We start from the raw sequence: 13,561 nt of genomic DNA, 5'->3' as shown, positions 1-13,561 counted from the left end.
TGGCTGAAAGTGGGAGTTGAGATTATGTTCTTGACTCTGAAACTGATCTTTCATGTGAGCTTGAACCTGAGACTTTTCTGTGCATCCATTTCAACACATGTCAAATGGCATTAACCTAATCAGCCATCCTCAATGCCCTTTCTATAGGCTGAACTGCTTCTGGATTCTTTTACCCTCATGTTCTACACGTGCACTTCTCTCAGCCAAGTGTTACATTAATATTATATTCAGTGAGCTGTACACGAGGATCTTGTAACTGGTGATTTCATTTGTCATTTAATGTTGTAATGGGCATTTCTTATTTTTCAGCCATGCAGAATAAACGTCTTGTCTTTGGCTAATAGTTTTCAACCCACATGAACTGTATGGAGCCGACCCTATTCCCAGCTGCGGCAGAAGGTATGTGACCTAGATCCAAGCCAATCAGCACATTCCATTCTCTTGAACCAGAGCTACTGGTTCAGAGATGGGCATATAAGATAATTGGGTGAACGCCTGCCAAGCCTAGACCCTTTGCTCAAATAGTCTTTAAGCAGCTGACTAGAATCTGAGCATATACAGAGCAGGCACCTCTGCCAGCCATCTTGTCACCAGAGGGAGCCTAAAAATGAAGACAGAACTGGGTAACAGAGTCCTGGTAACATTTTAAGCCCTGGGCCAAGGGATACCTTCAAGTAACACTGGACGTTTCCTACTACATGAGCCAGTAATTTCCCACTTTGCCTCAGAGAGCATGGGGTTGGGCTTTCTGACATTTGGATGGAAAGTCTCCCATCTGTCCTTTCAAATGGTAAATATCAGTTTGGGTTCCAAGTGGATTTCTAAAAAGACACACTGAAGCAACATCATACAATGGTGGAGTAATGAGCTGTAATAGCAAACCGTGAAAGCAAAATTACAGGCCTCTGAGAGGTGGATCTTCTCTTTACGAACACACTGTGCGAGCTTGCAGGGCAGAGCCACAAGCAGCAATCAGGGTGTGGAACACATAAGGGCTAGGACTCCAAACACAGGAGTTCTACAAAAGAGAAAGAATGAACCTCACATTCAGGCCTGATTTGGGCAAATCCATTCACATAGCCAAAAATGTCACCTCCATTGCAACAGACTGGAGGACACGCAAGAATCCTCTGGCTCCCATGACCTAAAAATGAATGTATTCTTTTCAACTTCTATGTCTGGATAACCCTTTAAAAACACACCCAGTTCTACTTTTGCTCCCTACAAAATACACACATAGAAAACAAGCAGTTGATTATTTTCTTCAGGAGTGTACCGCCACTGGGCTATTTCCCCTTTTCTTTCTATCTTTCCTATTCTAGCAGCAGAAAGAATATTAATGTAATTTAAGGTGAGAGGTTAGTAAGCCTGGAAAAAAAAAAAAAGCTATTGGTATGTTATTTATTGGAAAATAATCTGTAGTGGTTTCTCAGCCATCAGCAGTGCTGTGGTAAAATATCTAAGCAAGAAAAATCAATACCTGCATGTGATCTCTTCACTTAAAAAGATCTTTCCTAGATTTCTATTCCATTTCTTTTGGTGTCTATGTGTCTGTTCTCTCTGCCCTTTGGACAATGATATTTTGGGCTATATACTGTTACATAAGAATAATGAATGCTAACTAATAAGGGTAATAATTGTACTGAGATAGAGAGAAGATGTTATGACATGTACATATTCCTCAAGCATAAACTTTGATTATTTTATTAAAGCCAGAATAGGCTTCACTATTAGACTGTCTCCCAAGGAATGTTGATATAGTAGGCCACAAAGAAAATGAAGAAAAGTATAATGTGTCAAGGTTGTAGAAAACAGATATATGAAATATTACACAGGAACAGAAATAAGACTTAATCCTAAGTTAACTCTGGGGGTGAGGGGGATGGATATATGACACAAACGACTATAAAAAGTTGCCTATAAAGCATGAACACGTCCCAAATCCTTGGAGATTAGATTACTGTGTGGACAAAAACTAAAGTACTAAGAGAAAAGAATTCCAGAGGAGGTGACTTTTCAAAATTGTGTGTTCTTCCTGAGGATTTACATCCTTAACTAGTTACTGTGTTGAGAGTCATATGCCAGGCTGATTCTCCACTTTAGGAAACATTTTGGAGAAACCATGTTATCTAAAACATTGTCAACAGCACAGACAGACAGGATGGAAATAATCAATACTGCATTAGATGCAGCTCCCTGACAGAGGGTCTCAAATTAGGATACTGGTTGAAAATAAGAACTAGGATAGGTTCTGGTGACAGAGAAAGAGTGCCACGCTCCTCCTCAAGGTGTTTAAAAGTGGCAACCTTAACATCTTAAAAGCTTGTTTTGTTTTTAAATTATTTGGTTTTTAATTTCATAAAAGACAAAGTATACCTAATGTGTTTCACTAACAGCCTCCTAGTGAAAACAAACTTGCAAAGTTCTCTCCAAATGCTATATTATTAATACTTTGTTTTTTAATCCCATAAAAGAAATAGGACTCCTAAGAAATTCCACTAATAGCCTCCAAGAAAGACAAACTTCCAAATCCCTCGCCAAATTTGAAGGGAACAAGAGCAAAAAATAGGCAAGTGAGACTACATCTAACAATCTTCTGCACAGCAAGAGAAATCAACAGAGTGAAAAGGCAACCTGCTGCTGGGTCGTAATACACTAACAATTTACATTCCCATCAACAGTGCATAAGGGGTTCCTTTACACCCTCGCCTACACTGGCTATTTGTCTTTTTGACAATAGACATTCTAACAGGTATGAGATGATATATCTTGTTTTGATTTGTATTTCCCTGATGACTGGTGATGCTGAGCACCTCTTCATACAGCTGTTGACCATTTGTCTATCTTTTGAGAAAGGTCTATTCAGGTCCTTTCCTCATTTCTGAAATGAGTTTTTTGGTATGATGTCCCTATATAGTTTGGATATTAACCTCTTGCCAGATACACGATTTGCAACTGTCAATGTTTTCTTAATCCACAGGTTGCCTTTTTCACTCTGTTGACTGTTACCTTTACTGTGCAAAAGTTTCTACTTATTTTTTGCTTTTGCTACCTGTGCTTTTGGGGCTATATGTAAATAATCAATGACAAAACCAATGTCAAAAACATTTTCCTCTACGTTTTCATCTTCTAGATTTTTGGTTTCAGGGCTTATATCTAAGTCTTTAACATGAAACAGTTTTTTAATAAATGCTGTGAGATCGGCTGAGTCCAAGAAGTACAGAGTCCCATACAGGATAAACCCAAGGAAGAACACACCAAGACATATAGTAATCAAATTGATAAAAAGACAAAGAACATTAAAAGCAACAAGGGAAAAGCAACAAATAACATTATGGGAGTTCTCTTGTAAGTTATCAGCTGATTTCTCAGCAGAAACTCTGGAGGCCAGAAGGGAGTGGCATGAGATATTTAAAGTGATGAAAGGAAAGAAGCTACCACCAAGAATACTCTGTCCAGCAAGGCTCTTGTTCAGATTTGATGGAGAAATCAAAAGCTTTACAGACAAGCAAAAGATAGAATTCAGCACCACCAGACCAGCTTTGCAACAAACGCTAAAGGAACTTACTACTTTTCTAGGCAGAAAAGGCCACAACTAGAAATGAAAAATTACAAATGGAAAAGCTCACTGGTAAAGGCAAACACATAGTAAGGGAAAGAAATTATCTGCACACAAATGTATCAAAACCAGCACCTGTGAGGAGAGGAGAGCATAAATGCAGGACATTGGAAGTACATTTGAAATTAAAAGACCAGCAACTTAAAACAATCTTGTTTCTATACAGACTGCTGTATCAAAACCTCATGGTAACTGCAAACTGAAAATCTACACTAGACACACAAAAACAAAAAAGGAATCCAATCACAACACTAAAGTTAGTTATCAAGTCATAAGAGAGCAAAAGAAGAAAGGAAGAGAAAACATCTACAAAACCAAATCCAAAATAATTAAGAATGGCAATAGGCAATAGGAATTTGTTGTATGACTTGGAACTCAAACCTGAGTTGAGCTCTGCAACAATCTAGAGGGGTGGGTCTGGGAGGGGAGTGGGTGGACAGTTTAAGAGGGAGGAGACATGCGTATCCTTATGGCTGATTCATGTTAAAGTCTATCAGAAACCAACACAATTCTGTAAAGCAAGTATCCTTTGATTAAAAAAAAAAAAGAATGACAAAAGGAACATATGAGTTGGCCTAAAATTTTGCTCATGCTTTTCCATAAGATCTTATGGAAACTAGGAATGAACTTTTGGGCCAACCCAATACATTTCAATAACTACCTTAAATGTAAATGGATTAAATGCTCCAACCAAAGACATAGGCTGGCTAAATGGATACAAAAACAGGACCCATATATATGCTGTCTGTAAAAGAACCATTTCAGATATAGGGACATATAGAGGCTGAAAGTGAGGGGATGGAAAAGGTATTCCATGCAAATAGAAATCAAAAGAAAGCTGGAATAGCAATACTCAGAACAAAATAGACTTTAAAGATTGTTACAAGAGACAGGGAAGGACACTATAAAGATCAAGGGATCAATCCAAGAAGAAGATATAACAATTTAAAATACATATACACTCAGGAGCACTTCAATATATAAGGCAAATGGTAACAACCATAAAAGGAGAAATCGACAGTAGCACAATAATAGTGAGTGAAAGACTTTAACACCTCAATTTCATCAATGGACAGATCATCCAGACAGAAAATCAATAAGAAAACACAGGCTTTAAATGACACATTAGACCAGATGGACTTGATATTTATAGGGCATTCTACCCAAAAGCAGCAGAATACACATTCTTCAGTACACATGGAATATTCTGGGCAAATCACACACTGGACCACAAAGTGAGCCTTGATAAATTTAAGATTAAAGATCATATCAAGCACCTTTTCCTACCACAACACTATGAAATTAGAAATCAACTGAAGGGGGGAAAAATGTAAAAAACACAAACATGCGGAGGCTAAACAATATGCTACTAAACAGTCAATGGATCACTGAAGAAATCAAAGAGGAAACCAAAACACGCCTAGAGACAAATGAAAACAAAAAAGCACAGCCATCCAAAACCTATGGGAGACAGCAAAAGCAGTTCTAAGAGGGAAGTGTATAACAGCAATACAATCTTACCTCAGGAAACAAGAAAAATCACAAATACACAACCTAACCTTACACTAAGAGCAATGAGACAAAAAAGAACACCCCCCCCCCGCACTAAAGTTAGCAGAAGAAAAGAAATTATAAAGAAATAAAAGAAAAGATCAATGAAATTAAAAGCTAGTTCTTTGAAAAGATAAACAAAATTGATAAACCTTTAGCTAGACTCACCAAGAAAAAAAAAAAAACAGGAAGAGGGATCAAATCAATAAAATTAGAAATGGAAAAAAAAAAAGTTTCAATGGACATCACAGAAATACAAAGGATCATAAGAGACTACTACAAGCAACTATATGCCAGCCAATAAAATGGACAAGCTAGAAGAACAAATTTTTAGAAAGGTATAATCTCCTAAGACTGACTCAGGAAGAAACAGAAAATATGAACAGACCAATCACAAATACTGAAACTGTGATTTAAAAGACCCCAAGAAACAAAAGTCCAGGATGAGATGGCTTCACAGGTGAATTCTATCAAACACTTAAAGAGTTAACACCTATCCTTCTGAGATGTTCCAAGAAACTGCAGAGGAAGGAATATTCCCAACCTCATTCTATGAGGCCACCATCACCCTGATATCAAAACCAGACAAAAATAACACTCAAAAAGGAAACTTATAGGCCAATATCACTGATGAACATAGATGCAAAAATCCTAAATATAATACTAGCAATCCAAGTCCAACAATACATTAAAAGGATCACATAGCACGATCAAGTGAGATTTAGCCCAGGTGTACAAGGATGAGGATGATTTGTGAATCAATGTGATAAAACCACATCAACAAACTGAAGAAAACTATATGATCAAATCAACAAGACGCAGAAAAGGCTTTTAACAAAAGTCAACACCCATTTATGATAAAAGCTCTCCAGAAAGTGGGCACAGAGGGAACATACCTCAAAATAATAAAGGCTATATATGACAAACCTATAGCTAATATCATTCTCAATGGTGAAAAGCTTAAAGCATTTCCTTTAAGATTAGTAGAAAACAAGGATATCGGCTCTCACCACTTTTCAACATAGTTTTGAAAGTCCTATCCCTGACAATCAAAGGAAAATAAATAAAGGGAATCCAAACTGGAAAAAAAGTAAAACTGTCACTGTTTGCTGATGACATGGTACTATACATAGAAAATCCTAAAGATGCTACCAGAAAATTACCAGAATTCATCAATGAATTTGGTAAAGTTGCAGGATACAAAATAAATACACAGAAATCTGTTGCATTTCTATACACTAACAATGAAAGATCAGAAAGAAATAAGGAAACAATCCCATTTAACATCACATCAAATAGAATAAAATACCTAGGAATAAATCTAACTGTATTCTGAAAACTATAAGGAGGCAAAAGACCTATACTCCATAAACTGTAAGCCACTGATGAAAGAAACTGAAGATGACACAAACAGATGGAAAAATGCACGTTCTTAGAGGAAAATATAGGCAGAACACTCTTTGACATGAAATGAAGCAGTATCTTTTTTTGATCCATCTCCTAGGTTAATGGAAAAACAAAAATAGACAAAAGGGACCTAATTAAACTCCAAAGCTTTTGCAAAGCAAAGGAAACCATAAACAAAAAGATAACCCACAGAATAGGAGAAAAAATTTGCAAATGATGTGACTGGGGCATTAATTTCCAAAATATACAAACAGCTCATACAGCTCAATATAAAAAAATAAGCAATTCAATTTAAAAAATGGGCAGAAGACCTAAGTAGACATTTCTCCAAAGAAGACATACAGATGGTCAAGAGGCTCATGAAAAGATGCTCAACACTGCTAATTTATTAGACAATGCAAATCAAAACTACAATGAGCTATCACCTCATACCATTCAGAATGGCCATCATCAAAAAAGTCTACAAACAATAAATGGAAAGAGTGCGTAGAAAAGGGAACCCTCATGTACACTGCTGGTAGGAATGTAAACTGGTACAGACACTGGAGAACAGTATGGAGGTTCCTTAAGAAACTAAAAATAGAACTACCATATGATCCTGCAATCCCACTCCTCAGCATATATCTAGAGAAAAATATGGCTTGCAAGGATACATGCACCCCAATATTCGCTGCAGCACTGTATACAATAACCAAGACATGGAAGCAACCTAGATGTCCATCAATAGACGAATGGATAAAGAAGACGTGGTGCATATACACAATGGAATTAATACTCAACCATTAAAAAGAAGGAAATACGGTCATCTGCAGCAACACGAACGGACCTGGAGATTATAATACTATGTGAAGTAAGCCAGACAGAAAAAGGCAATTATCATAGGATATCATTTATATGTGGAATCTAAGAAAAATGATACAAATGAACTAATTTACAAAACAAACTCATTCAGACAAAGAGCAAACTTATGGTTATGGGGTGTGGGAGGGATAGATTGGAAGTTTGGGATTGACATGTACACACTACTATATTTAAAATAGATAACCAACAAGGACCTACTATATAGCACAGGGAACTCTGCTTAACACTCTGCAAAAACCTAAATGGAAAAAGAATTTGAGAAAGAATAGATGCATGTATAACTGAATCACTTTGCTGTATACCTGAAACTAACACAACATTGTTAATCAACTATATTCTAATAAAAAATAAAAATTTAAAAAATATCTATAATCCTTCATGTTTCTTTTAATTTGCCCAAGTAGCCAGTTCTCTGTTATTATTACATTATATGTAATCTTGATTTTGTCTTATAGAGCTATTTGAATTAAACATACCAAACGGAACATTGAATAATTTGAAGCAAATAAAAGAAATACAGAAGATTTAACTGTATTCTGTGGTGCGTGAAAATGCACTGCTCTTACATAACTATGCCTGGGAGCTAAGAAAGAAGCAAGAGCTTTCTTTAGCACCACAATCATGCCAGGGTTCTCAACTGCATCAGGATCTCTGCTACTGGGCAAGAAACAGTCTTGGTATGGATTCAGAAAAAATATCCACTTAGGGGTAATTTGTAATAACAGGAATAGTGGTTATCATGTACCTACACATATCAGGAATTCAACTTTTCTCACGTAGAACCAGAGGTTTAGAGAGATGAAGCAACCTGCCCAAGGTCACACAAGTAACAAGCAAGTTCCTAAGGGCAAGGACTGGATCTGAGTTATCATTCAATCTGGAGAGCCTCAGATGTAGGATATAGTCACTGCTGGTGGGGTGCCTGTGTCTGACTTTTATGGCTGAGTTGATTTTGTTTTGCTTAGTTTTTAAGTCGGTTTAAGAAATTTGCACTTATGCACTCGCTGTCTCTGTTGTGTTAGGATAGGGGCAGTTCTTAAAATGAGAGGTTGACCCAGGAGACAGTTAAAATTATTTTCACTCTAATATATACTGACAACTTTACAGGATAATCATTTTTAAAGGATGTGGTATATTTATTTTTAAATGATGACCTCCCTAAGAAAGACAACTATCTTTCTCGTGATAAGATTCTTTATCAAATCCTTCCTTGTAAGTAATAATGGACGGGGACTGTGTTATATAACACAGCAAAATAGGAAGCCTTCTTGTTTTTTTCTCTTTTATTATAAACAACACAATAACAAAAAACAAACAACTGCCTAGAATATGGAGTTAGGTCCAGCTGAATTTTTTGTGAGGGGTCGGGGGGGGTTTCACCAAAGGTACAAGATACTCGTGGCTTCACCTTCTGAAATGAGATCTGACAGCTGTTCCACACCATAGAGCAATGTTATATAACAAGGCAGTTCAAGAGGCAAAAAAGAAAACCATACTGAAGTGAGGCTTTGGTGAGTGGGTTGGTGGTTCAGCAGAGTACACTTTCAGCAACAAAAAAAACAGTCAATGGCAAGGCCACATGAATGATTATCAGTATGCAAATGCTCAGGACTTTCCCGACAATAAATCTCTGAGCTGGACATACTTATATATCACAGGCAGTGACCTTCTAAGTGAGCATGTGTGTGGGAGAGCACTGCTCCAGCCTCAGACTCTGAATTCTTTTAGGGATGTCCCTGGAAGTCAAGTATGCCCCCTCCACCTTCTCGTTTTTATAACATGACCCCGCAGAAACATTTTTTAAGAAACAGAGTAATTTCAATGCAAAGAGTCAAATTTTGAGACTTTTGACCTTATTAGCAACTCTAAAAAATATGTAATGCAATCCACTGTCCAACATGAGCTCTTTCTGAGCATAAATACTTTACTTTTTAAAAAAAAACAGTGAGTCCAAGCTCACTTTAATTTTTTAGCTCCAGAAAGGGAAGCAGACTTCTACTTTTTAATATGATCTTTATAAACAAACAAGCAAAAAAAACCCTAGAATTTTAACAGTACGGGTACCGAGCTATAAGTCACAACTGGTCCCACAGTCAGCACTTTCTGGCTATACAAAATCTGCTCATTAAAGTCACATGTTAAGTTGAAACTGAGAAATTACTGGAAGACAGAACCCAAAAAATGAAAGAATGTGCTTGTTTATGAAATTCTTGAACAGATCTACCCTTTGCTTTTTGTCAATATTGACAGAAAGCATGTACAATGAACTTAGCACTAAAATGGCATTCTTAACAGGTCAATCTGTTTCTGCTTAACATACCAGAGGGATATATTTTAAAATCTCAGCCATTTTGAAAGAGTTCACATAATTTCCTGCTTAGGAACCGAAATGGCTATTTTTGAGACCAAACATGTACACAATTTGATACTTGCAAAAGGATATACTTGGGATCATTTTCCTGATAAAAATCCTGTAAGACCAGGTGGCACATCACACAAGACACTGAGGCCCAGTACCTAGAGGGACTGTTTAGGTCATAAACAGAAGAGGCAGTTAAGACTGGATACATTTTACAGCAGTGGTTTCAATTTCATTTTACATCAAAGACTGGTTGAAAGGTCAAGTCTTTAATAATGCTGAAAGAGAGAGAAGAAAACACTACTTGGTTTACCTTGAAACATTGGCAATCATTACACAGCCCATGCATTCTGGAATGTATCCTTTATCCCCAGATAATCTGAAGTTCATAAAAATCTTTTTCACTATGGAAAAAGCTGAGCTGCTGGAGGCTGCGTATTTGGCATTTTAGTAAAATTAATGCTAGTGTTAAAAATCAGGATAAATTGCAAATGTGGAGCTTGGTGCATTCTATCTGCTGAATAAATTAATAAACAAATGGAAGAGCAGGGTCTTCAGTTTATCATCTTCTGAAAACAGATACCCCCTAACATCAAAACTAATGCCATTTTGTCTACACTAACAGTATTCTTATCTCAGGAACTTCATTATAAAGTTGTATAACTATTGGGCAGCTACTATAGAAATGCTAGTGCAGTTACCCATGACGTGTAATTGGGTCTCCCACATACAATCTCACATATGTTCTCCAAATTAGGTTACAAAGGACTGAACTTCAAGGTCTTGTATCATGTTATAAATGCAGGCAAGATCTACACATAGTTTGAATCTACACACACATTTTGATAAAAAATGATTAAAGTACAGTTGGTAAAACACAGTAACATAATAATTAAAAAACTATACATATATACACATATGCAAGGTGAAAGAAAATACTCAGAAAGTGAAGAGAAGCTGCTAAGTGTCAGCAGCCTAACAGTCCCACGGTAGCCATCCTCCTCTCATCATGGGCAATTCATCAGCAGAGGAGAAAAGACAGAAACTATGGGAAATGGACACCATCTGCTCAATCCAGATGCCAACAGCACATGCTTCTTATAGCCAAAGCTTTTTACCAGAAACGAAAGGAGGTAAGATCTAATCCTCTCACAAAACATCCCACAAAGGTGGTTAGACATATTTGCATCACAAATAATTATGCCAAGATCATTATTAATTGAGACCTTTTAAATATCAGTCAAGACTTTTACCATTGAGTATACACTGATCAAACAGAATACTAAATCAGCACTAGAGAAAATGGGGTTGGCTTCTATCAGCTTTACTCAGCTATTCCTTAAAAAAAAAAAAATCATGCTTAAAACATCTTCATTCCCTGAATAGCAAGAACAGTTTAGTCCAGTCATCCTAGTTTTAAAAAGACATACTTTTAAAATTGTATATTTCAAGTAATGTGCATTTCCTTTCTTATAAGAAAAGGTTAAAAATAAATATTCTTACCTTGAAATTGTGGACCTTTTCATATTTTGGAATTTGTTCGTTTTCTTTCAGAGTTGCTCTTCTAACAAGTGATGTCAACTGCGAATAAGCAAAGAGTTTCAGAGGTTGCCAGATTGTCACAGACGACTTTTGAGAACCCAGTTTCATTCCCAAGGCTGCTATCAATAAATCTTGCTGACGGCCCTCTTGTTTTGATTTGTGAACTGTAGCTCTATTAGTTTTCCTACCCGACCAAGACTCTTTGGATGGCATTTTGGAATTCACAGGAAATAAAGCAAACCTATATTGATCTATGTCTGTCGATGAACTCTATTCAGCTAACAAATGAGCATTCTTCCAGCCAGCACAGAGCCCTACCCTACAGAGAGCTGCAGAGAAACAGCACGGAGAGGTGGAGGAGGGTGATGAAGCACTTCTTAAAAAGAGGTCCACTAGCCAGAAAAATTCTTCTTTCTTCTCTTTTTTTTTTTTTAAAGGGCTCTATATTTAAGCTTCTGAAAACTTAAAAGTCTGAACAGAAATAAAGAGTCGATGCCAACACACAAAACATTCAGCATTTCTCTATCCTTTTTAAAGAGCCATGCAATTTTGACAAATGATACATTTCTAAATGCTTTCTTTTCTAGTCAATGTATTAATGTCCATTCTGAAGGAGAGATGCCTACATCCTGCCTGCAGTCAGTTTCAAGCAACTGACACCCTGGGAAGCCCCTGGCAGAGGGTGGGGGAGGGGAGGGACTTGGCAAGGAAGGCTGATTAGACTGGTCACCGTAAGAAAGGAGAGAACCAATGAGAATCAAGCAACAGTATTTGAGTACTGTATTCCTCAACTCTGTATCTCCCTCCTCTCATGTAAGATTTTTCTTGCTGGCTCAAGGCAAAAAAAAAAAAAAAAAAAAAAAAAAAATCAGTGGGAAGACAATGAGCACTGAATGAGTCATGCATCATTACAAAATGGATTTTCTTTTAACCTATTAAAAGCAAAGGAAAATCAACACACACAGCACTAGGTTTTAAAAAGAAGGTACCACCTGCTAGGTAAATTATGAAAAGCTGATCTATAATTTGCCTTTGTGCATATGGACTACAGTTAGTTAACTAAAACCCCATTTTATTAAACACGAGCAAAAGCTGAAAAGTATTCTGATGAAAAACAAAAGGAGTTTAACTAGGTATCATACTATTTTCACGAAGAGCAAGGAGCACACCCTTGTCTGCACCAACAGCCTGGAACGGTCAGTTCAATCTCTCTACCATGAGAAGTTTCATTGTGCATCTGTAATTTTAAATAGGTCCAACCATTATTTTAAATCTTAATCTCAACATTCCTCATTTAAAGAGCTTCAGGCCAGGTCACGGTGCAAGCTGGTTGGGAGCAGTCCCTCATGTACACAGGTCCCAGATGTAGTGCTGGACCCTGAGGTGTCTGTTTGCTGATACAGAAAGGCAAGTGCTTGGCAAGAGCCTCAAACCCAGCTCCATTTAAGAGCAATACCTACACAGTGCATTTCTTTAAAACCAAGGGGCTGTAAACTTAGGTTTTCTCATATTGGTTCCCTCAACACCTCCCATCTGTTTCCTCATGCTATAGTAATCAAGTTTAACCCATTCTGATTCTAAAGTTACATTGTCTTTAAAGAATCAAAAATACTATATTCAAATGAATTCAGTCCATCTGCTTAGATAAGTGCAAAAATTTTATTTCAGATCTCATAGTCTATAAGGAGTATGGGGCCCCTGCAGATTCTAATTTAATCAGGGCATGAAGTGGTCCTTAAACCATGGCAGATATTGATAATACTGAACGACTGATTTGTAAACATACCCTAATATTTTTAAATTTGAGTCTATAGTTCCATCTTTTAAAATGATTTCTTTTTTAAAAGACACTTCTAAGTAAATAAAAAGGCAAACATTAACATTTACATCTACAGATGTTTCATTTCCACAAATTTATACCCTTACCTGATTACTATGAGACAAAAAAATTTTTTCCAAGTAGAAATACAATGGAAAGAACTTCCTTGCCTAACCTACATTGCTCTTTAGCTTAGACCTAGTTTGTCATGTGATGACTAAAAATAGACAGGCCAGCCAACCCCTTAGTTACACACAACCTATAGTCAAGTTTATGTTTTTCTCAGTGGGCCTGAAAAACACAGACACTAAAGGCAAATTTGACAGTAGTTTTTTTCTCCACATTATTTAACAATGAATGTTTAAATTACTAATTTAGAGACAACAGTTACCCCATGTAACCC

The 13,561-nt window shown here is 36.7% G+C and overlaps 1 protein-coding gene across 2 annotated transcripts in view; it reads right to left on the bottom strand.

Moving 5' to 3' along the window:
* The window catches only part of CHN1 (chimerin 1), an 87,898-nt gene that overhangs the window by 39,008 nt on the left and 35,329 nt on the right, over positions 1-13,561 (bottom strand). Inside the window, exon 2 of one of the 2 annotated variants that reach the window (XM_068967818.1) lies at positions 11,301-11,378. In XM_068967818.1, the coding sequence (XP_068823919.1) occupies positions 11,301-11,378 (78 nt within the window). Of the gene's footprint in view, positions 1-11,300; positions 11,553-13,561 lie in introns of those variants that run through there. The other variant, XM_068967817.1, reaches the window with a different exon arrangement.

The sequence above is a fragment of the Capricornis sumatraensis genome, chromosome 3 (assembly GCF_032405125.1).
Source record: "Capricornis sumatraensis isolate serow.1 chromosome 3, serow.2, whole genome shotgun sequence".
Taxonomy (NCBI): domain Eukaryota; kingdom Metazoa; phylum Chordata; class Mammalia; order Artiodactyla; family Bovidae; genus Capricornis; species Capricornis sumatraensis.
The sequence above is the reverse complement of the archived record's forward strand: the minus strand, read 5'-3'. Positions and strand labels throughout refer to the sequence as shown.